Below are 23109 nucleotides of genomic sequence, written 5' to 3' on the forward strand. Positions count from 1 at the left end.
AGAATTTCCCTAGAGTCCAGGATCTAAGTCGGAGGAGCCTGCTGTTCCAGTTCGCATTCCCTCTATTCTTCTTTCCACTTACCTATCTTGTCTGGTTTAATAAATACTTTTACGTGGCCTGCAGCATTTCACCGGGCTCCTCAAAATTACTCCTCGGCTCTTTTCCTGCAATGCCTTCTTCCCTGATATTCCTGCCATTTTAGTCAGCCTTTAGATAAAAATCTAAATTATAATCCTGCTGGCTTCAGCAACAGATCGTAAAATGACTAGGAATGGGGGATGACAATAAGCAAGTCACAGTTTCTTTCCTCGAGGACCTCATAGTTTGGCAGAGAGAAGTGTTAGGCCACAACTAACGACAAAAGAAGGTGGGAAGAAAGAAGGGAAAACAAAGTAGGAACCTGAGGTGTGTGCGAAGGAGTGGAGAGGCAGGAGATATCAGTGTTTGAGGAGACTCTTAAATCTCCAAACATTTTTCGTGATCCTTATTGTTATAAAAGTAATACATAATCAGGGTTAAAAAAAAAAAACAACAACAACAGTTTGGAGGGGTTCCCGTAGTGGCGCAGTTGTTAATGAATCTGATTAGGAACCATGAGATTGCCGGTTCGATCCCTGGCCTCGCTCAGTGGGTTAAGGATCCGGTGTTGCCATGAGCTGTGGTGTAGGTCATAGATGCGGCTTGTATTCGTGTTGCTGTGGCTGTGGTATGGGCCAGTGGCTACAGCTCCGATTAGACCCCTAGCCTGGGAAACTCCATATGCCACGGGAGCAGCCCTAGAAAAGGCAAAAAGACAAAACAAACAAACAAAACACCTGTGTCCTCATGGATATTAGTTGGACTCATTAACCACTGATCCACAACAGGGACTCCCGATAGCTGCATTTTTAATATAGCATAGTAATTAAGAGTACAGCCTCTAGTCTCAGACTATGGTTTAAGATTATTAGCCACTGAAAGTTTCAGTTCCTGCACATATAAAATGGTGATGGATTAATATTCAGAAGGGATAATATATAATAATGAGAGAATAACATTCTGAAAGGAATAGAGATGAGAAAAGCACCAGGCAAGTATCATGGTTTGACTAAATAGATTTCAGCTACCTAGGACCTGGACTCCCAAATTATAGAGCTTTTGGAGGTTGTGAACAGCATAGGAACACAGTCGGAGTCATATTTTTTATTATTATTTTCATTTACTTATTTATTTATTTTTGGTCTTTTGTCTTTTTAGGGCCACACCCGTGGCATGTGGAGGTTCCCAGGCTAGGGGTCTAATTGGAGCTGGAGCCGCTGGCCTACACCACAGCCACAGCAACGCCAGATCCAAGCCCTCTGTGTGACCTACACCACAGCTCACGGCAACACCGGATCCTTAACCCACTGAGCTAGGTCAGGGATCAAACCCGCAACCTTATGGGTCGTCGTCGGATTCGTTTCCTCTGCCCCATGGCAGGAACTCCCAGAGTCCTATTTTTGAACGTTTGCTCTGGCAGCCAAGTGTGGGTTGTGCTGGAACAGGTCAGAACTGAAAGCTAAGATCAGTAATGAGACTGCTGCAATCATGGGGGTCAGAGGTGAGTAACATGGGTGAATGGGAACAAAGAAACAGGCAGTCAGTTAGGTGTGAGGAGGTGGAAAGGTTGGAAGCTATACATCATTGATTATATCTTGGTAGCAAAGGTAAAGGAAATAGCAAAGTCCAGGAGTTCCCGTCATGGCGCAGTGGTTAACGAATCCGACTAAGAACCAGGAGGTTGTGGGTTCGATCCCTGGCCTGGCTCAATGGGTTAAGGATTCAGCATTGTCGTGGGCTGTGGTGTAGGTCTCAGAAGCGGCCCGGATCCTGCGTTGCTGTGGCTCTGGCGTAGGCGGGCAGCTATAGCTCCAATTAGACCCCTAGCCTGGGAACCTACATATGCCACAGGAAGCGGCCCTAGAAAAGGCAAAAAGACCAAAAAAAAAGAGAGAGAAAAAGAAATAGCAAAGTCCGAAGTTTTAACTTGGATTAGCGAGTCAGATCTTCACTACAGCCACTTTACTGCAGGCCTCCATCCTTTCTGGCCTGGGTTACTGCAACAAATCTTTCCCCACCAATTATCCTCTCAACTGTTGGACTGATTTTTTTTTTTTTTTTTTGGTCTTTTTAGGGCTGCGCCCTCGGCACATGAAAGTTCCCAGGCTAGGGATCCAGTCGGAACTACAACTGACAGCCTATGCCAGGGTCACAGCAACACACGATCTGATCTGCATCTGCGACCTACACCCCAGCTCTTGGTAACACTGGATCCTTAGCCCACTGAACGAAGCCAGGGGTCGAACCTGCATTCTCATGGATGTTGGTTGGGTTTGTTAACCACTGAGCCACGACGAGAACTCCCTAGACTGATTTTTTTTTTTTTTTAATGGATTCATCTTAAAGAGTGAAATTCTTCAATTGTTTCCCAAAGTCTGTAAACTGTTTCTAGTGCTTTTATAAAGCTCCTGTTGCTTTGGCCCCCTCTCTCTCCTACCTCATCTTGTGCCCTTCTGCCTGGCTCACCACAGCAAACCCATTCCTGTCTCTGGCTTTTGTAGATGCTGTTCCCTTTGCCCAGGGGCCTTCTTGCCATCTTCTCCCTTTGTATTGCTAGCTTTCTTGTCCTTCAGATCACAGCTTAAATATTATCTTCTGTCCTAACCATCCTATCCAAATCAGGTCCCTGCTTCCTATTTTTCTGTCTCACCACCAATACTTCAGTACTCACCAAATTAGAAGTTTAAAAATACATATTTGGGGAGTTCCCATTGTAGCTCAGCAGTTATGAACCTGACTAGCACCCATGAGGACACAGGTTCAATCCCTGGCCTTGCTCAGTGGGTTCAGGATCTGGCATTGCTGTGAGCTGTGGTGTAGGTCGCAGATACAGCTCAGATTTGGCGTTGCTGTGGCCGTGGTGTAGGCCAGTAGCTATATGTATATAAGTTTACATTTTTATTGTATTTCCTCCACTGTAAACTCCACAGAAAGAAGAGACCCTGTCTGTCCTGTGATGTTTTTGCTTGGTACCTGACAAATGGAAGACATTTAATCAGTATTTGTCGAATGAATGAATGAATGAATGAATGAAGGAGGAAGATGGTAAGGTCATTCAGTAGACAGTGCAATGAAAAGGTGGGTGTAGAGGGGAATTGTTATCTCAGATCTCTGATACTGTGGCGCCACGGTGTGCATAGAGGGGGTTGGGGCAGAGGAATATATTTAGAATTAAGAAAGGAAAAAGAGGAGCTCCTGGCGTGGCGTGGTGGAAATGAATCCGACTAGGAACAATGAGGTTGAGGGTTAAAAAAAAAACAAAAAACAGTTTGGAGGGGTTCCCGTAGTGGCGTAGTGGCTCAGTGGTTAATGAATCTGAATAGGAACCATGAGGTTGCAGGTTCAATCCCTGGCCTCGCTCAGTGGGTTAAGGATCCGGTGTTGCCATGAGTTGTGGTGTAGGTCACCGACGCATCTTGGATCTGATGTTGCTGTGGCTGTGTCGTAGGCTGGCAGCTGTAGCTCTGATTTGACCCCTAGCCTGGGAATCTCCACGTGACATGGGTGCAGCCCTAAAAACCAAAAAATAAAAAAAAAAAAAAGAAAGAAAGGAAAGAGAATTGGCCTTTGATATTGTCCCTCCAGTGCTACCAGCGGAGATAGAGCCTGACCAGAGGCTGACATTTTCATCTACTCCTCCAGATCAGTATCAGATGGGACACAATGTAACATAATAGTTAAGCATCTAAAAGAATCAGAGAATAACTGTTTAAAAACAAGTGCTAGCGATGTGGTTTAGACTACAAGTGCAACATGAACTTATAGCAGTGAATTAGGAGGGACAAATTATTCAGAAGATTAGACGAGATGACACTTTTAATTTATCCATTCAAAACTGTTACTGAACACCTGTTAAATGTGAGGCTCTGAGCCAAGTGCTGTGAATACAGAGGTGAATAGGACACGGACTCTAGCAGCTACTCTCTTACAGTCTAAACGAGGAGACAGATAGAAAATAAAAATGATTACCTTAGAAGTGTCAGGATATGTATAGGATTTTATTCTACTGAGTAAACATAAACATTGATAAACATAAAAGCAAATGTACATCAATGATAAGTTCTGTGAAGAAAAAAATCAGGGTAAGGGATAGCAAGTGAGCAGGAGGGTATACTGTTGCATACGGTGTTCTGAGAAGGCCGTGCCCTGTGCCATAATGTGTCTTTTGAATAAAAGCTGAACAGGTGAGAGATTGAGCTAGATGGTGTCTTGGGGAAGAGCATCCCAGGTAATTTTTTTAATATTTATTTATTTATTTAGCCTTTTTTTTAGGGCCGCACCTGCGGCGTACGGAAGTTCCCAGGCTGGGGATCAAATAGGAGCTACAGCCGCTGGCCTACACCACAGCTACAGCAACATGGGATCCGAGCCACGTCTTCCACCTACCACCACAGCTCACGGCAACACTGGATCCTTAACCCCCTGAGCGAGGCCAGGGATCAAACCTGCATCCTCATGGATACTAGTCAGGTTCATTACTGGTGAGCCATGACAGGCACTCCCTGGTATTTGAAATAAGTGTTGAATCTGACTCGCGCTTGGGTAGCTGGAGAGATAGCAAGTGTGTCTGGAGTGGCAAGTGAGACGGAGTGTGGCAGATGGTGAGAAAGAGGTAGTAGGGCCCCGTCCTGTGACGCCTTGAAGGCTGTGATTAAGACTTTGGAGTTTACTCAGAATGAGATGAGAAAGGCCATGTAGAGAAACTCGAACTTGAGGGAGCAAAGGCAGCAGTTACAGCTTTTAGGGTCTAGGACCTCAAATTAGTACTTAGGAGCTCAATTCAAGGTGCAGGATAGATGGGAGAGACTAAACCCAGAAAGACTATCCCTATTTGATTCAAGTGCAAGAGGATAAAAACTACCCAGAGGGGGCAGTGAGAATGGTTTTCAAAGAAAGCCATGGGATTTGCTTGCGTGGTATGGGGTGCATGTATTATCATGTGGCTTCAGAGCTTCTGACTTCAGGTACAAACAGATGTCATGTCAGAGGCAAATGAGGCCAAGGGAACTGTTCTCAAAACGGAGCCACAGAGGAGTTTCAGAACAAACCTGCTGTTTGTAATCGAAACTAGTTGTTTGTTTGAAATAGAACAAATTTAAAAAACATGAGAAGACTTAAAATAATGTCCCCCATCCTGAAAAGTAAACAGAATTGATCCTGCTTATCAGTGACAATTCAACCGTCAGGAGCAGGCAGGCGGAGTGGACTTAGGCTGATGTGGGCCCAAGTCCACTCCTGCATATCAGCACATTGTATCAGGAAAGCCTGTCTCCCTCTTCCGGGTCAAATAAGTAATTGAATTTAATGACATACTCTTTGTATGGTATGGTTTCCTTACTGAAACACATCAGTGTGGCTTCTTTTCTTGGTTATAATTTTCTTAAATAGTGTTGAAAGCTCTGAAAATAATGTGCAGAAAATCTGGGACACAGATATATGCGAAGGAGCACAGGGAGTTGCCTGGTGGCTCAGCAGGTTAATGATTTGGTCTTGTCATTGTGGCAGCTTAGGTCGCCACTGTGACCCAGGTTTGATTGCTGACTCAAGAACTTTCACGTGCTGCAGGTATGGCAAAAAAAAAAAAAAAAAGACACAGAAAGGGGCACATGTGGTGAGGGGTCCTGTTGTTCTAGAAAACAAGGATAACAAAATAGAATATACTATGTTATTGTTATTTTTGCTTTTTTCGGGCTGCACCTGAGGCATATGGAAGTTACCAGACTAGGGGTCGAATCAGAGCTGCAGCTGCCAGCCTATACCACAGCTACAGCAGCACGTGATCTGAGCGGCCTCTGTGACCTACAGCACAGCTCTTGGCAACACAAGATCCTTAACCTATTGAGTGAGGCCAGGGATTGAACCCCCATCCTCATGGATCCTAGTCGGGTTCGTTATTGCTGAGCCTCTAAGGGAACGCCAAAATAGAATGTATTATTGACAATAGTTTAGGAAAGTGTAGGGTACTGTAAGGTAGACATAGATAACAAAAATACTAATACCCTTAAAAACTGGTAATAATACTAATAATTTTTCAATAAAATTTATGCGGGAACACTTTAAGAAGCCAGAGAAGGATTTGGCAATGTGTGGATAATATTTGGGAGTTCCCGTTGTGGCGCAGCAGAAATGAATCCGACTAGGAACCGTGAAGTTTTGGGTTCGATCCCTGGCCTAACTCAGTGGGTTGGGGATCCGGCATTGCTGTGAGCTGTGGTGTAGATCACAGACATGGCTCAGATTTGGTGTGCTGTGGCTGTGGTGTAGGCCTGCGGCTGTAGCTCAGATTGGACCCCTAGCCTGGGAACCTCCATATGCCGAGGGTGCAGGCCTAAAAAAACAAGACCAAAAAATAAAAGGATAAATAAGTAAATAAGTTGTCTTGCTTCAGTTACTTAAAACATACCTCCTACTATTCCTGAGGGCATGCAGATGAGAAATGATGCCTTCTTCCTCGGTATTTTAAAGCTGAGTATATTGAAAATGTAAAAAACATTTGAAAGAATTAACCATAGTTTGTGGGGGGTTTTGCAGGGGTGGGGGGAGGGAGTAATAACAACAACAGGGATAGGATACTTAGGAACAAATTTTAGAAAAAGCATCGTTTATTTAATGGCAAATTATTTATGTTTATTTAACCAGATTTAACCAGCAGTTACTTCCTTTTTTAAAATGGCTAATGCTTCTTCAACAGGTTTTTTTTTTTTTTTTTTCTGAACACAGATATTGCTCAAACAGAACAAAGTCCAAAGAAAACTTGATTTAACCAAATCAAACTCCTGTGCCAAGGTCAATACACTAAGATCACTGAAAAGTTGCATTTGGAGTTCCTGTTGTGACGCAGTGGAAATGAATCCGACTAGGATCCAGGAGGATGCAGGTTTGATCCTGGCCTCGCTCAGTGGGTTAAGGATCTGGCATTGTGGTGAGCTGTGGTGTAGGTCACAGATGAGTTGCTGTGTTGCTGTGGCGTAGGCTGGCAGCTACAGCTCTGATTCAACCCCTAGCCTGGGAACTTCCATATGTCACGAGTGCAGCCCTAAAAAGCAGAAAAAAATAAAAAATAAAATAAAAAGAATTAAACCAATGCAAGTTTGAGACCAGGTATAAGGATCTGCTCTTTTGAAGAGCAATACTGATTTTTCAGTCTGACCTCAGGGAGGTTCAGTTCTGAGGATTTTCTGTTTAAACCACTGAGAGGCTTGTGTTTTTGTCTGTTTTCAGGTGTTCTTGGGATATATGATTTGGGATTTTGTTATAGGGGCTCTAAGCTGAAAACAGTTGGATGAAAATTATCATCTTCATCCTAAAGAAGACTTTGTACTTGTATCTTGTACAAGGAGTTTGATTTTTCAGTTTCACACACAGCAAACACATTTTTACACATCTGAGACAGGTGACAGAAAAAGGATAAAGGTTAATAGTTATTTGAATTATTACTGTTCCTTTTTCAGGCCTTAGCAGTTTAGTTCTTACTCTTTTTTGTATGTAATACAACATTTCATAGCAGGCATTTGATTGCAAATGAATTAAATAAGATGTATTTCACCCTTCTCGGGTTTCGGCACCCTAGGCATGACATTTTAATCAACAGTACAAATCTGTTGTTTCAAGAAGGGCTTTATCAGCCAGCTCAGAACAGGGAAACCTAAGTATAATGAAGGTGGCTAAGACGAGGATTGAGATCATTAGTTAACTATGTTGTCTAATTACTCCAGTTTCTACCTCCCTTTGGCCTCAGAAGTAAAAAGTCAACTTGCCAAAAACAAACAAACAAACAAACAAACAAAACCCCTCGTTGCCTGAAAAGGAAGTTTGTTGCACCTTACTGTAAACTCTTAGAAGAGGAACTAAAACTGCCATTTAAATAAGATGTTAATGAAATTTGGGGTGACTATGCTATGAATCAGCGAATTTCAAAACTAAAATTACTTCTGAATCCTCCGGTCAAAAAGCAAAGGCCTCCTCTTGGATTTGATTACTTTTACCATATGTGCATAATTAACCACCCCTTTAAAAAATTTCCTTACAATTTACACCTGTAATATGACGAAATATGAAATACTGCGACGAACATTAATCGGTCCAGCTATCCAAGGTATAGTCTCAGCAGGGGATGATGATGTCTGTCGTCTCAGCTCATCTTCACAAAAACTAGAGAAGAGGAACTGTCCGTCCCACCCCTTGAAAGCTGCCACTGAAGCCGGGATTGCGCTTGGATCCCGGCAGTGCCGGCGACATGACGTTCACGCGGTGGGGATTTCCGTATCGGTGACACGCCACTTCCGGTCGCTGGTGAGAATCAGTGACGTGGCAGGCGCGGCCAAGCACGGTCCTTCGGGCCGGGACACCCGGAGCAGTCAGGTGGCTTCTGGGCAGCCCCACAGGGAGAGAAGAGCTCACCGGCAGCGACAGCGGCGGCGGAGGCGGGGAGAGGCCGGAGCCGGAAGTGCCACGTGTCCCGATTGCGCCTGCGCGGCCGGCGGCTGACAGGCAGTTCCGGCTGGGGCCTCCCTCCGTCTCTCTCCGCTCGGCTGCTGCCTCCCAGCCCGGCGTTCCCGGCCCGGCCGGCACGACTCTCGAGCCTCAGCACCCAGGCCAGGCCATGGCCGCCCGCGGGCTGGGGAGACTGCGGCGCCATGCCTAGGGCTTTATGCGCCTCCGGCTCTCTCTCCCTCCACCAGCCCTAAGTCGTTAGCCCCCTCCCTCCACTTCCAGCAGTGGTCTTTCAGGTCGGCTTGGCGCTGTCGCAGACCCCCGACCAGCCCCTTCCAGTCCCGACGAACACCGTCGTCATGTCCCAGCCCGGGATACCGGCCTCCGGCGGCGTCCCCACGGGCCTCCAGGCCCAGAACGGGGCCGCCCCAGCCTCGGGGTCTCATTACAGCAACGGTAAGTGCCGCTCAGAGGGGGCATGGGGGCGGGGGGACGACCAAGTTCGGGCCCCCGGCTCGAGTTGACCTTTGGTTGCTGCCGCCGCCTGAGGCGACAGAGGAGGGGAGGGTGACCTCTCTGCCGGGGTCGGGAGCGGCTCAGGGTGGGAGGCCCGGCCGCGGAGACCGCTGCTCGTCTTAGTGTTTCGTTTTTCATTATTTATTCATTTGTTCAGCAGACAGTTGTTGAGCCCTTGCTGTATGTAACGTCCAGGGTATATGTGAGTGAGGAATACGGATGCGGGCCATACCTCACAATTCGCGTCCAAGGCTCATAGTGTCTGTTTATGTGCCTGTCCCCTCCGCGCCGCCTCACTCACGTCTCGTAGAGAGCAGGATTTGGGGTTTGATTCATTCCAGTTCCGCAGTGGGGTGGGCGTCATACCCAGTGTGAATTGGCGGAGATGAACGAGTGAGTGCATGTTTTGGGGAGACCTCTTTAGGGCCCGCTCATCTCTCCCTGAACCTTCCCCGAATTGTAGTTAGGCCACCTGTTCTGGTTTTCAGCTTCGAAACAACTAAGTTAAGGGGAGGATCTGTTCAGTTTCCAGAGGTCTTTAGATCACTGGGGAAGCGGTTGTACACGTCTCTGAACCTCTGACCAGAGTGTGCATGTGGCACTATAATTTTTCATTGGGTATGAGGCTGTCTTCTAATTGTGTACCCCTTCTAGGATTCTTTGAATTGTCCTATATTGTGATTTACTAAGTTTGCTACAATTGCTATTATTATACAAGACGTTTTCTGCCAACAGTTTGCCAAGTTACTAGTTTACTTGTAAAACTTTGGTTCTTGGAAACAAGTAGTAGAATAATTCTAAAATGCTTAATTGCCCGTTGGAATCTAAGATTGCTGGCAAGTTGGAGAAGATAGCCAATGACTAAAATAGCTACACTCTATTTTAGAGACTACTGTTTTCTCTACAAAGAAGGCTCTAAAAGACTTTTAAAAATGTGTGTGAGTAGGCAGGTATGTAGGCAGAAGCAAGAATCAGTGGGGGTAAGCCCTGAAATGGTGTTAAGTTGAATCAGTTTTTCTTTCTGAGATTTACGGTGACAGATTATGTAAACTACATTTTATTTTAGGTTGTTTAATTATATTTTCACTGAGAATGAAGTGATTTTAAGACATTCACTTTAAGATCAAAAACTTAAGCAAGATGTTGTATGATTACGGCTTTTTCTTATAATCTATAAATTGCAACTTTACATGAGCTTTAAATGGCAAATCCTGCAAATATGGTTGTAAATTTATATATAGGCATAGTTTTAATAATTTTGAAATGTTAAAGCAATTTAGCTACTATGTATATTGTATTGGAGATGTCACTATATTGATTTGATCCAGTCCGGTAGACATTTATTGCATACCTAAGTTCTGTCCTTAGAAATAGAAAAGAGAGTAAGAAAAGAGTCCCTGTACACAGGTTGCTCAAACCATTTTGCGAGTCAGGTAGGAGAGGAAATCATAGGACTGCAAATATGTGCCCCTCCCCCATTTTAAAAAATGTTTCAGGTGTACAGCATTATAATTATAACATCTGTATACACTACAAAGTGACCACCGTCACAAGTCTATTGTCTGTCACCATACACTTGACCCCTTTACCTATTTCACCCACCTCCCCAACCCCCTTGCCCTTGGTAACCACTAATCTGATCTCTGTATCTATGAGTTTTTAAATTATTTCTTCTGTTCCATATATGAGTGAAATTATATGGTATCTGTCTTTGTCTGCTTATTTCACTTAGCATAAGACCTTCAGGTTCCATCCGTGTTCTTGCAAATGGCAGGATTTCATTCTTTTTATGGCTGAGTAGTAGTCCATTGTGTGTATGTACACATCTTCTTTATTCATCCATTGATGGACAGTTAGGTTGTTTCCATATCTAGGCTGTTGTAAATAATGCTGCATTGAACACTGGGGTGCATATATCTTTCTGAATTAGTGTTTTTGTATTCTTAGGATAAATGTCCAGAAGCTGGGTCATATGGTATATACCCTTGTTTAAATATAATTTTGACAGTCTTTTTATAAGCCTCATCTCTATAGCTTTTTGTAAAAGTATTCACAGTAAAATGGCTAATGTCTTGTATTGGGTTCCTTTATTGTTTATCTCATGAAGAGAGTAGGGATGTGGAGACTTGAAGGGGAGGGTATTTCTCTAGAAGATAAAAAAAAAAGTTTAGTGTTAGAATCTAATTTTTTTGGTCAACTCTTTTTAGGTACTTATTGCTGCTTAAATATTCTATTCAATACTCTTTTTTTGGGTTTTTTAGAGGTGCAGCCACAGCATATGGAAGTTCCCAGGCTACAGGTTGAATCGGAGCTGTAGCTCCTGACCTATACAGCACAGCTCATGGCAACACTGGATCCTTGACCCACTGAACAAGGCCAGGGGTTGAACCCACATCCTCGTGGATACTAGTCTGGTTCACGACTGCTGAGCCCACAAAAGGAGCTCCCCTATTGAATACTCTTAAGCTTTAGGTTTAATGTAGCTTCCTTAAATTATGCACTACAGTTCAGTTCAATCTTTATATTTTTTTAGATTATAATAGTCACCTTTTTCATTTTTCTCTAACTTGATTTCATATCATATAATGTCATTATATTACAGAATGCCTCGCACACCTAAACATTTCTTTCTGTGGTAGACTGCACTGCACTCCATTGGTTATCTAGACATGTTTTTTTTGAAACTCTGTGTAGATTTGTGTACATTTATTTATTTTGCAGAAATTGACAGTGAAACTACAAGACTACTTAAACTGGCAGATCTTATCTGATTACTGTATAAGCAGGCTAAAGGCAAATCTTGACTCCCACTTTTAATTAGCTGCTGCTTTTGTTGTTGTTGTCTTTTTAGAGCCACGTTTGTGGCACATGGGAGTTCCTAGGCTAGGGGTCGAATTGGAGCTGTATCTGCCGGCCTACACCACAGCCATAGCAACACCAATTCCAGGCCATGTCCACAACCTACACCATAGCTCATGGCAACGATGGATCCTTTACCCACTGAGCGAAGCCAATCGAACCTGCGTCCTCATGGATGCTAGTCAGATTCGATTCTGCTGAGCCATGATGGGAACTCCAAGATGGGCTCACTTTTGACTGCTTTTTTTCCTGGTGAATTTTTCTGTGGACTTTTATACAATATTATCAGCTAAAACAAGAGAATATGGGGAGGGGTTGGACAGCAGTTTAATGCTAGACTTGTGCTCATATCTCTATTTTAGACAGGACAGAAATGTAAATTTCTTTTCATTTTACTGTGAGGTAAACCATATTTATGGTTGTGTGTTTTTAATATAGTAAGTCTTTGTCATAATCGAAGTATGCTAAGACTAAAATTGGCATATGGTCTATAACATTGATTATTGTGGCTGAGTTCCCTTTAATGTTTTCATTGGGGGCCGTCTTTAGACTGCCATGACATTTTGCATTAATACCTCTAATAGAATTTATCGCATTAAATTTCCTGTTAGTCTCTACTAATAGACTGGGAGCTCCTGAAATTATGAGTAACAATAAGAAATAAATTTTCTTGCTTACTTACTCTATGCCCAGTCCCTGTACTAGGTTGCAGTACATGCATCATTACATCTAATCTACACAACAGCCCAATGAGGTAAGAACTGATAGGTTTACTGACAAGGAGACTGAGATGAGTGGTCAAGCAGCTCATTCAGGGTCACACAGCTGATAAGTTGTGGAACCTAGATTTAGACTAGGCAGTCTTAACCACTTTTTCAGCTTATTTGGTAGTTATTTCTGAATCAAAGATCAGACCCTTCTCTTTGGTTTCTTTATGTAGGTAGATGCATATAATTACGGTAAATATTTGCTGAAATTTTTTCAAAATTGCCACCTAATTTATTTTCCTTTGGATTATAATTAATACATAACCTGACCCTCACTTTTGTTCGTATTGAGTCCTTTTCTTTGCTATTTCAACATCACATTGCATAAATGTCGTCTAGACTCTGAAATTACTGGTATCCCCACTTTGATTCTTATCATTTGTTCTTCGCTTTTGATTGCTTTCTGTTGTCTTTTTTTTTTCTCTTTTGTCTTTTTAGGGCCACACCCACAGCATATGGAGGTTCCCGGGCTAGGGCTCAAATCCGAGCTGTTGCCACCAGTTTACACCACAGCCACAGCAACGCCAGATCTGAGCCGCGTCTGCCATCTACACCACAACTCATGGAAATGCCGGATCCTTAACCCACTGAGCAAGGGCAGGGATGGAACCTGCAACCTCAAGGTTCCTAGTTGGATTTGTTTCCGCTGCGCCATGAGAGGAACTCTTTGTTTTCTTAAAGCCCTCACTCTTAGTGACTGATCCACAAGTTGTACTCCTGCGATAGCATCCATTTGTTGCACTTGTAGTTTGAATTGTTCAACTCCTTTAAGTGATCAGAGTGTATTTAGATGTGTGTGAGGAGGTGCTAAGTCAGTTCCCCCTCCCCCCAGCATTTAACTTACCCTTCAAACATGTTGTATTTAAAGGCACATACACAGAAAGAACTTTTCAGGGTTTAAGGAACACATTGCTGTGTAATTCCTGATGTTTTATATGTTTTGTTGATTTGTTTTGCTTTTTAGGGTCACAACTGTCGCATATGGAGTTTCCCAGGCTAGGGGTCTAAGCGGAGCTGTAGCCGCCAGCCTACACCACAGCCACAGCAGTGTGGGATCTGAGCCATGTCTTTGACCTACACCACAGCTCACGGCAACACTGGATTCTTAACCCACTGAGCAAGGTCAGGGATCAAACCTGCATCCTCATGGATACTAGACACATTCGTTTCTGCTAAGCCACGGCGGGAACTGCATGCTGATGTTTCTGAATCCTTGGCTTCTTTTCTGTGGCTTTTATTATACTTTCATGTAGGACACCATAAGTAATAGAACCAGATTCAGGGAAGCCTTGAATTATCTTAAATTAGTCATTCAGTTGGATTCATGAATGATAGGTTTGGAAAGCATATATTGTCCCTGGCAAATAGGAGTTCAGTATTTATTAACTGAATGGACTGCATGAATGAATTGCTTAAGAATAGGAGATTTCAAAAGTTTGTTTTACTTGGAATGTTAGGGGAAAGGATTCTGAGAGGTATCTTTTCCCCTTACTGTTAGACTTACGTGAAAGGTTTAGTTTATTAAGCGTGTTCTTGTGAGTGTTCAGTAGGCTTTCTTGAAGAAACTTGTGAACTTTTTGTATTCATTGAGATAGTGTCAGAACTGTCTTTTAATTTTTACATACTAGATTTTATGGATAATAATTTCATGTTTATAAATCAGTGGTTTCTAAAGTTCATAAAGTTCATTCTGAAGTATGTGAGAATCACCAGTACATCAGATTTTTACTAATACAGATTCTGGGATTCCACTGAATCCTGTGGAATAGGAATTTACAAAAGTAGAACCTCTTATACCTTTGTTTCTGAACCTGCTGGTTGGATAATTGAGAAGCAGCCTCCTGCATTTATTTATTTATTTATTGGCTGCACCCATGTCACTGGGAATTTCCAGGGCCAGGGATCAAACTCGCACCACAGCAGCGACTCAAGCCGTGAGCTCTGGTATGGGTCACAGGTGTGGCTCAGATCCCTCATTGCTGTGGCTGTGGTGTAGGCTGGCAGCACTTCCATGTGCTGCAGGTGCAGCCCCCCCCCCCCCCCCAAAATATCGTGGTAGTGTATTCTGGATCCCTTTAAAAATCTCTGATCCATTATTTTGATGGGCTACATAATTTATTAATGACTTCAGAATAATATAGTTAAAATCCATTTAGTGAAAACTTTGTTAAATATTTACTACTATACTTTTTTTTTTTTCTTTTTAAGGCTACACCCGAGGCACATGGAGGTTCCCAGGCTATGGGTCCAATCAGAGCTCCGGCTGCCAGCCTACGCCAGAGCCACAGCAACATCAGATCCAAGCTGCATCTATGTCCTACACCACAGCTCATGGCAACGCTGGATCCTTAACCCACTGAGCAAGGCCAAGGATCGAACCTGCAACCTCATGGTTCCTAGTTGGATTCGTTTCCACTGTGCCATGATGGGAACTCCACTACTACCCTTTCAATGAACTATTACAAGTTGGTACATATAAAAATAAAATTTTCTGAAGTTCCCTAGTGGCCTAGCAGTTAAGGATCTGGAGTTGTCACTGCTGTGGCGCAAGTTCAGTCCCTGGCCTGGGAACTTCCATATGCCATGGGCACGGCAAAAAAAGAGAAAGAAAAGAAGGAAAATTCATATCATAGTCAAAATGGATCTGTGATAGTGATCTCTACAAAGCAGGTTCTTCTGAATTTGTCTTTCTACTATGTGGTCTTATGACTGCATATTCTTTTCTCTTCATTGGTGATCGCATAAATGAAGACTTTTGCTTATTTTGTTCATTTTGGTAATATTTGGCTTTCCCTTGGCTGCACTTGGCTTGAAGGCCTCTAACATACTTGCCTGGGATAAAACGCTAAATAAAAATGTGAGAGGGGGGCCATGAAATTTTGTGAGATGTCAGTTTTTATACAAATGACCCAAAATAGGCTTTTAAGTTGAGGTTCTTTTATGTCCTAACCTTCTGCCTCAATTCAGACGCTTGACTCAGTCACTTGACTTTGCTCTGCCGCACTGATTTTTCACAATGCCCTTTCATGACCACAGGCTATTGCCCAAGTAGTTTCTTTTTCCTGGAACACTCTTGACAATCCTTTTCCTGGGGCTAACTCCTATTATCTCTTTAAGATTTCACTCTCTCTCGTCCTCACACCTGCTCGTCTTCCCATTTGGACCATAGCTGCTTGAGGGCAGAGATGGAGTGGACCTTCCTCACCTTGTGTCCTCAGAAGATATTTAATAAAATGTGTCTTTTCAGTTAGGAAATGAATGGAATGTCCCTATTCTATTTGGAATAAAATTCTATTTGGAATAAAATGAATGGTTAGCCTAAATGTAGTCTTGATGCTGAAATTAATCAGTGGTCTAAGATCTAAAAAAGAGATGGAAAATTTTTTTCCAGCCTATTTGAGGATTAAGACCTAACAGTATTTCAGAAAGTGCTGAAGAATATTCCACCTGTTACAGATCAAAGTACAGTTATATGCCTTTTTTTGAGACAAATCGTTACATCAAATGATGTATAGGACAGTTTACACGATCCAAATCTGCATGTACAAGGCAGGTAGTGAGTCACCATGACCTTTACAAGATTAATAAGGCAGGTTATCTCCTGAGTAGGTCTGGTTGATAGAGATGCAAAGTACACACCAAAGGGAGGAGGCCCAAAGGGGCACAGAAAAGTTGGGTTTTTTTTTTGTCTTTTGTCCTTTTTTTAGGGCCACATCTGTGGCATATGGAAGTTCCCAGGCTAGGGGTCAGTCGGAGCCTTTGCTGCCAGCCTATGCCAGAGCCAGAGCAACGCCAGATCTGAGCCGCGTCTGTGACCTACACCACAGCTCATGGCAACACCGAATTCTTAACCCACTGATCAAGGCCAGGGATCAAACCTGCAACCTCATCGTTCCTTGTTTGATTCGTTTCTGCTGCGCCACGATAGGAACTCCAGAAAAATTTTATATTTAAATTTTCTTGAAGTTCCTGTTGTGGCTCAGTGGGTTAAGAATCTGACTAGTATCCATGAGGATGTGGGTTTGATCCCTGGTCTCACTCACTGGATTAAGGATCCAGCACAGGTTGCAGATTGGCTCCAATTCCACCCCTCCCCTGGGAACTTCCATATGCCTTGGATGCAGCTGAAAAGGAAAAAGAAAATTTCTTGTCTTGCCATATAATAGGAATTTTATTTCATTAATCTCCTTTCTTTGCCTACTGCTTTCTATCAAAAGATTAATAATCAATCAAATGCTTGGTCCCTTGATGCCAGTGTGATGGCTTACCTGACCTCGCTCTCTCATGTCCCTCTATGTTGGGTCTTTTTTTTTTTTTTTTTTGGTCTTTTTTGGACCACATCCGTGGCACACAGAGATTCCCAGGCTAGGGGTCTAATCGGAGCTGTAGCCACTGGCCTACGCCAGAGCCACAGCAGCGCGGGATCCGAGCTGCTTCTGCAACCTACACCACACAGCTCATGGCAACGCCGGATCCTTAACCCACTGATTGAAGCCAGGGATCGAACCCGCAACCTCATGTTTCCTGGTCGGATTCGTTAACCACTGAGCCACGACGGGAACTGCTATGTTGGGTCTTAATAGCCTGGTTTGTTCTTTCCTTTTAGGCCTTTGCAGTAGTGAGGTATCTGGCAAGGACTAAAGTCACTTCCAAGTTGTCCAGTAGGACTTACGCCATTTTTACCTTGCATGTACGTTGTGCATATTCATTAATTCATAGAGAACTATGGATGTAATCAATAGTTTAAAAGTTTAAGCCGAGATCTTCCGCAAACTAAAACATTTTCCTAGTATTTTCCCTAAATCGGAAAGGTCTTTCACAGTAGAAATTTGATTTTTCATCTGTCATGACGTGAGTTATATCAAAAGATTCATCAGGGAATCCCTGTTGTATCTCAGCAGGTTACAAACCCAACTAGTATCCATGAGGATGTGAGTTTGATCCCTGGGCTCTCTCAGTAGGTAAAGGATCCTGCATTGCCCTGAACTGTGAGGTAGGTTGCAAACGTGGCTTGGATCCAGCCTTGCTGTGGCTGTGCTGTAGGCTGGCAGCTGCAGCTTTGATTTGACTCCTAGCCTGGGAACTTACATATGCCTTGGTTGTAGCCCTAAAAAGCAGAAAACCCCAGTACATCTAGTTTATTCATTTTATTTATTTATTTATTTATTTATTATTTTTTGTCTTTTGTCTTCTTAGGGCCGCACCTGTGGCATATGGAGGTCCCAGGCTAGGGATCTAATCAGAACCTCATGGTTCCTAGTTGGATTTGTTTCCACTGCACCACGACGGGAACTCTTCATTTTATTGATAATTTGTTGAGTGACTAATTTACAAATTAGTCTCCTGTTGATGTCTATTTGATTTGTTTCTAATTTTTCATTATTACAGACAGTGCTGCAACTACTATATTCGGATCTATTCTTTTTGTCCTGGAAAGATACCTTTATTCTTTTTCCAGAGCAGTGCCTATAGACTAACTCCCTCTGTAGCTTCATATTATTTATATGCATATGCTTTTATAGGCCCCCCCCATCCTACCTCTCTCTTTACATGCATTTGCTTATGTATGTTTGTATAAGTGTTGTGTAATTTATGAAAGGGTTCAGATTAGGCTGAGGATATTGAACGTTGGTTGCATGGATTGAAGGGGTATGATTGGAAGATAAATATTTTCTTTTTCTACCTTTTATTTACTTATTTTTAATGGGAACTTTTTTTTTCTTTTTTTTTTTCTTTTTTGGCCACCCTGTGGCAAATGGAGTTCCTGGGCCAGGGATTAGATCCAAGCCTCAGTTGGTAATGCCAGGTCCTGTAACCCACTGTGCCAGGCTGAGGCTGGAACCTGTATCCTGGTGCCACGGAGACGCCCCAGCAGGAACTCCTCTTTTTTAATCTGTTAAATGTAAAAAGTCCAAAGAAAAAGGTATGAATGCTTTTTAAAAAAATATTCCTTTTTTGGCAGTATTTATTTTATTTTGGCTGTGCCTGTGCCATGTGGAAATTTTGGGGTCAGGGGTTGAACCTGCGCCACAGCCATGACAATACCAAGTCCTTAACCCATGAGCCACCAGCAAACTCCCATCTTGTTTCTTTTTATTGTCTAGTTTTGTTTTGTTTTTTTTAATTTTTTAATGGCTACACCTGTGGCATATGGAAGTTCCTGGGCCAGGGATCGAACTCAAGCCACAGCTGTGGCCTCACTGGATCCTTAACCCACTGTGTTATTGTCTAGTTTTATGGACAGAATTGATAGCATATTCCTGAGTACAAGTGATGATTCTAGAGATTAATTTTTTTAATACTTTAAAATGTACAGTTTGATGACTTTTAATGTAGTCACAGTGTTTTACAACTATCTTATAATCAGTTTTTAAATATTTTTATCACCTCCCCAAAAGAAACCCCATATCCATCAGCATTTACTACCCATTCCCTCATCCCAGCAGTTGTAACCACAGATATACCTCTTTATCCATGCTGTATCTATGGATTTTCCTGTTCATGATGTTTATATAAATGATCTATATAGTGTATGTTCTTTTGCAACTAGCATGTTTTACTTGGCAGAAATTTTTTTTGTTTGTTTTTGGCTTTTTAGGGGCTGCACCTATGGAACATGGAGGTTCCCAGGCCAGGAGTCAAATTGGAGTTACAGCTGCCAGCCTACACCACAGCTCGTAGCAATGCCAGATCCTTAACCCACTGAGCGAGGCCAGGGATAGAACCTGCAATCTCATGGGTCCTAGTCAGGTTCGTTAACCACTGAGCCACGAAAGGAACTCTGTTAGCATAAAGTTTTCAAGGTTCATCTATATTATAGCATATCATCACTATTTCATTTCTTTTATGACCAAATAATATTCCACTGTATGGTTATACCCTCTTTTGTTTATGTTTTCATCAGTTCATGGCCATTGGGTTTTTTCTTTGCTCTTACAAATATGATATTATGAACATTTGTGTGCAGGTTTTATGCAGACCGGGAGTGGAATTGCCAGATCATGTGATAACTATGTTTAACATTTTGAGGAACTGCCAAACTGTTTTCCAATGTAGTTGCACTGCTTTTACCTTTCCTCTAGCAGTGAGGGTTCTGATTTCTTTCCATCCCTGTCAGCCTTCATTGTTTTCCATCTTTTTCATTTTAACCATCCTAGTTGGTATGAGTGGTATCTCATTTTAGTTTTGATTTGCAGTTCTCTCATGACTAATGATGTTGAACATTTTGCAAGTGTTTACTGGCCATTTGGAAGCATGTTTGAATGTCTACTTAAATCCTTTGCTCATTTTTAATTAGGTTATTTGTCTTTTTATTGTTGAGTTGTAGGAGTTGTATGTTTTACTCTTTTTATTTTAAGTGTTGCTTTATTTGTAAAATTAATTTTTTTTCCTCTTTTTGGAAGGTCCTGTCCAAAATGCACTGATGACTTCACAAGTATCGGTGAGCCAAGGCTATAATTCCCAGCTTCCAGGATCCTACCCTCATCTAATACCAGCAAAGACTTTGAATCCAGTCCCTGAACAGTCTAACTCTGGTGGTTCCCAGACTCTTTCTCCATTAAGCAGTTATCAGGGACCTGGACAGACTCTTTATAGACCACCTGTGGCTTCTAATCCAGTGACACCTTCGCTCCATAGTGGTTCTGTTTCCCGAGTGCCACCACCTACTTCTCAGAACCCAGCTGCTACACCAATGCCTTCTGGGAGCTTTCCTCCTGGAGCCAACATACCACCACCTTTGAATTGGCAGTATAACTATTCACCACAGACAAACCATTATCCTCGTGCATCATCCCAGCCAGCTATGTCGGGGAATACAAATTTGACAAATCATCAGTATGTTTCTTCTGCAGATACTTCACTTCAAAACAACTTCATAAAATCAGGTAGGGTTCTTACAGGAGTGCTTAAAATGTAGAAATGGGGAAGTTTTACTTAAGTGTTTGAATTAATATTACAACCTTAAAAACGTATAGGAGGCTGTCGATTTTTTTTATCATTATTAATCTTTAAATAGATTACTTCTATAATCTTTGGATTAACTTGAAATCATGATTGTTTCCCCTTTGCGTCTTTCCTCTGAAGGTATCCTCTGAGTCTCTCATGATATTTCAGGGTTTCAGGTATGCATGCAGAACCACTTCCTTAAGGAATGGACATTACTTTTATTAATAGGGTTCCATCGTATATTCTAGAGAATCTCAATCCCTGTGATCTCTCTTTGGACTGGATCTATCTAAGGCTTGACTTTTTTTTTTTTTTTTTTAAATGGCGTAGACCATTTTTAGCTCCAGAAATCGTAGGATCATAGGATCATGGACGGGCCAGTGACAACAGACAGCACTTTGGGAGTTAGGAGTGTTATTGAGCACATTTGTGGTCAGAAAGCAATGCACAGAGAATTATCTCTGTGTTTTCTTCTAAGAGTGTTATAATTTCAGTTCCTGTATTTAGGTGTTTGATCAGTTTTGAGTTAATTTTTGTGTAGGGTGTTAGGTCAGGATTCAGCTTCATCCTTGTGCCTATGGATATGCAGTTGTCTCAGGACTGTTTGATGGAAAGACTGTCCTTCCTCCCAGTCAATGATCTTGGCACATTTGTTGAAAATCAGTTGATCATAAATGCAGGATTGATTTCTGGACTCTGAATTCTATCCCATTGATCTATATGTCTATTTTTATAACAGTACCAAATATCTTTATAGTAAGCTTTGTAGTAAGCTTTGAATTTGGGAATTTTGACTCCTCCAACTGTTTTTGTTTTTTTTTCCCAGGATTGTTTTGGCTGTCCTGGGTCCTTTGCAGATTTCATAAGAATTTAGAATCAGCTCATGAAAAAAATTTTTTTTTTTTAAGGTTAAATTTCTTTTCTTTTTTTTTTTTTGTCTTTTTGCCATTTCTAGGGCCGCTCTCGTGGCATATGGAGGCTCCCAGGCTAGGGGTCTAGTCGGAGCTGTAGCTTCCGGCCTACACCAGAGCCACAGCAACGTGGGATCTGAGCCTCGTCTGCAACCTACACCACAGCTCACGGCAAGCCGGATCCTTAACCCACTGAGCAAGGCCAGGGATCGAACCCGTAACCTCATGGTTCAAATTTTGTTTAAAAAAAAAAAAAAAGACAGCTTTGATTTTTATAGGGATTGTGTTGAATCTGTACACCAGTTTGAGAAGAAATCTGTTTGTTTTTTAGAGCCACACCTGCAGCATATGGAAGTTCGCAGGCTAGGGTCAAATCAGAGCTGTACCTGCCAGCCTACACTGCAGCCACAGCAATGCCAGATCCTAGCTGAGTCTGCGACCTCTGCCACAGCTCATGGCAACGCTGGTTCTATAATCCACTGAGTGGGATCATCAATCAAACCAGCATCCTCATGGATACCTCGGGTTCGTTACCACTGAGCCACAACAGGAACTCTGAAATATATGTCTTCTTGAATTGAATTTGATTATTTTATTTTATTTTATTTTGCCGTGACCAGAAACTTCTGATCATTTTATTTTTTTAACCTCCCTGTTTGGTCATATGTGGTTCAAAAGAAGGTTTATTTAGCCATTTCACTATGTCCCTTTTTTTTTTTTTTTAATATTTTTCACTGTTTCTTTTTTGCTTTTAAAATTTGTGCCATGGGAATTCCCTTGTGGTTCAGTGGGTTTAGGATCCAGAGTTGTCACTGTTGTGGCTGTAAGTTACAGCTGTGGTGCAGGTTTGATCTCTGGCCCAGGAATTTCCATATGCCTTGGGCTTGGCCAAAAATAAACAAAACAAACAAAAAGAAGAAAAAACACCCAAATAAATAAATTAAAAAAAATTAAGAGTTCGTGCTGTGGCAGACTGTGATTGGCCAGTGTCTTTGTAGCACCAGGACACAGATTCGATCCCGGGCTTGGCACAGTGGGTTAAAGTATTGGCATTGCTACAGCTGTAGCTTGGATCTGATCCCTGGCCTTGGAGCTCTGTATACTGCAGGGCTACCAAAAAAAGATCAAAAAAATATGTCTTAAATGCTTATCAACATTAATAGTGTTACTTTGAAAAGCATTTCACATTCTGTATTGGGATCTGCAGGTTGATTCTGCTAAGAAGATATCCTTAAGGAAGCAAGCGAGTAAAAATTTCCGAGTGAAATACTATTATCAGTAGTTACCTTTTTATAGTCCTATGTATTACTACATCTATATACACTTAATCAGTTTTGTAGTTTTGTAGTTTGTTAACTCCCATAACTATTTTTCTTTCTTTCTTTTTTTAAGGGCCACATCCAAGGCATATGGAGGTTCCCAGGCTAGGGGTCTAATTGCAGCTACAGCTGCTGGCCTATGCCACAGCTGCTGTCCTATGCCGCAGCCACAACAACACCAGATCTGAGCTGAGTGTGTGACCTACATTACAGCTTACAGCAATGCCGGATCCTTAACCCACTGAGTGAGGCCGGGGATCAAACCCTCAACCTCATGA

The 23109-nt window shown here is 42.3% G+C and overlaps 1 protein-coding gene across 4 annotated transcripts in view; it reads left to right on the top strand.

Annotated features, from left to right (window-relative positions):
* The first annotated feature begins 8564 nt into the window (after positions 1-8564).
* The window catches only part of SEC24A (SEC24 homolog A, COPII coat complex component), a 66163-nt gene continuing 51618 nt past the window's right edge, over positions 8565-23109 (top strand). Inside the window, exons 1-2 of one of the 4 annotated variants that reach the window (XM_047778656.1) lie at positions 8565-8968; positions 20058-20540. In XM_047778656.1, coding sequence (XP_047634612.1) covers positions 8872-8968; positions 20058-20540 — 580 coding nt within the window. In that variant the 5' untranslated portion in view covers positions 8565-8871. The remainder of the gene's footprint in view (positions 8969-20057; positions 20541-23109) is intronic. The other 3 variants (XM_047778653.1, XM_047778654.1, XM_047778655.1) reach the window with 3 other exon arrangements.

This window comes from Phacochoerus africanus, chromosome 4 (assembly GCF_016906955.1).
Source record: "Phacochoerus africanus isolate WHEZ1 chromosome 4, ROS_Pafr_v1, whole genome shotgun sequence".
NCBI lineage: Eukaryota > Metazoa > Chordata > Mammalia > Artiodactyla > Suidae > Phacochoerus > Phacochoerus africanus.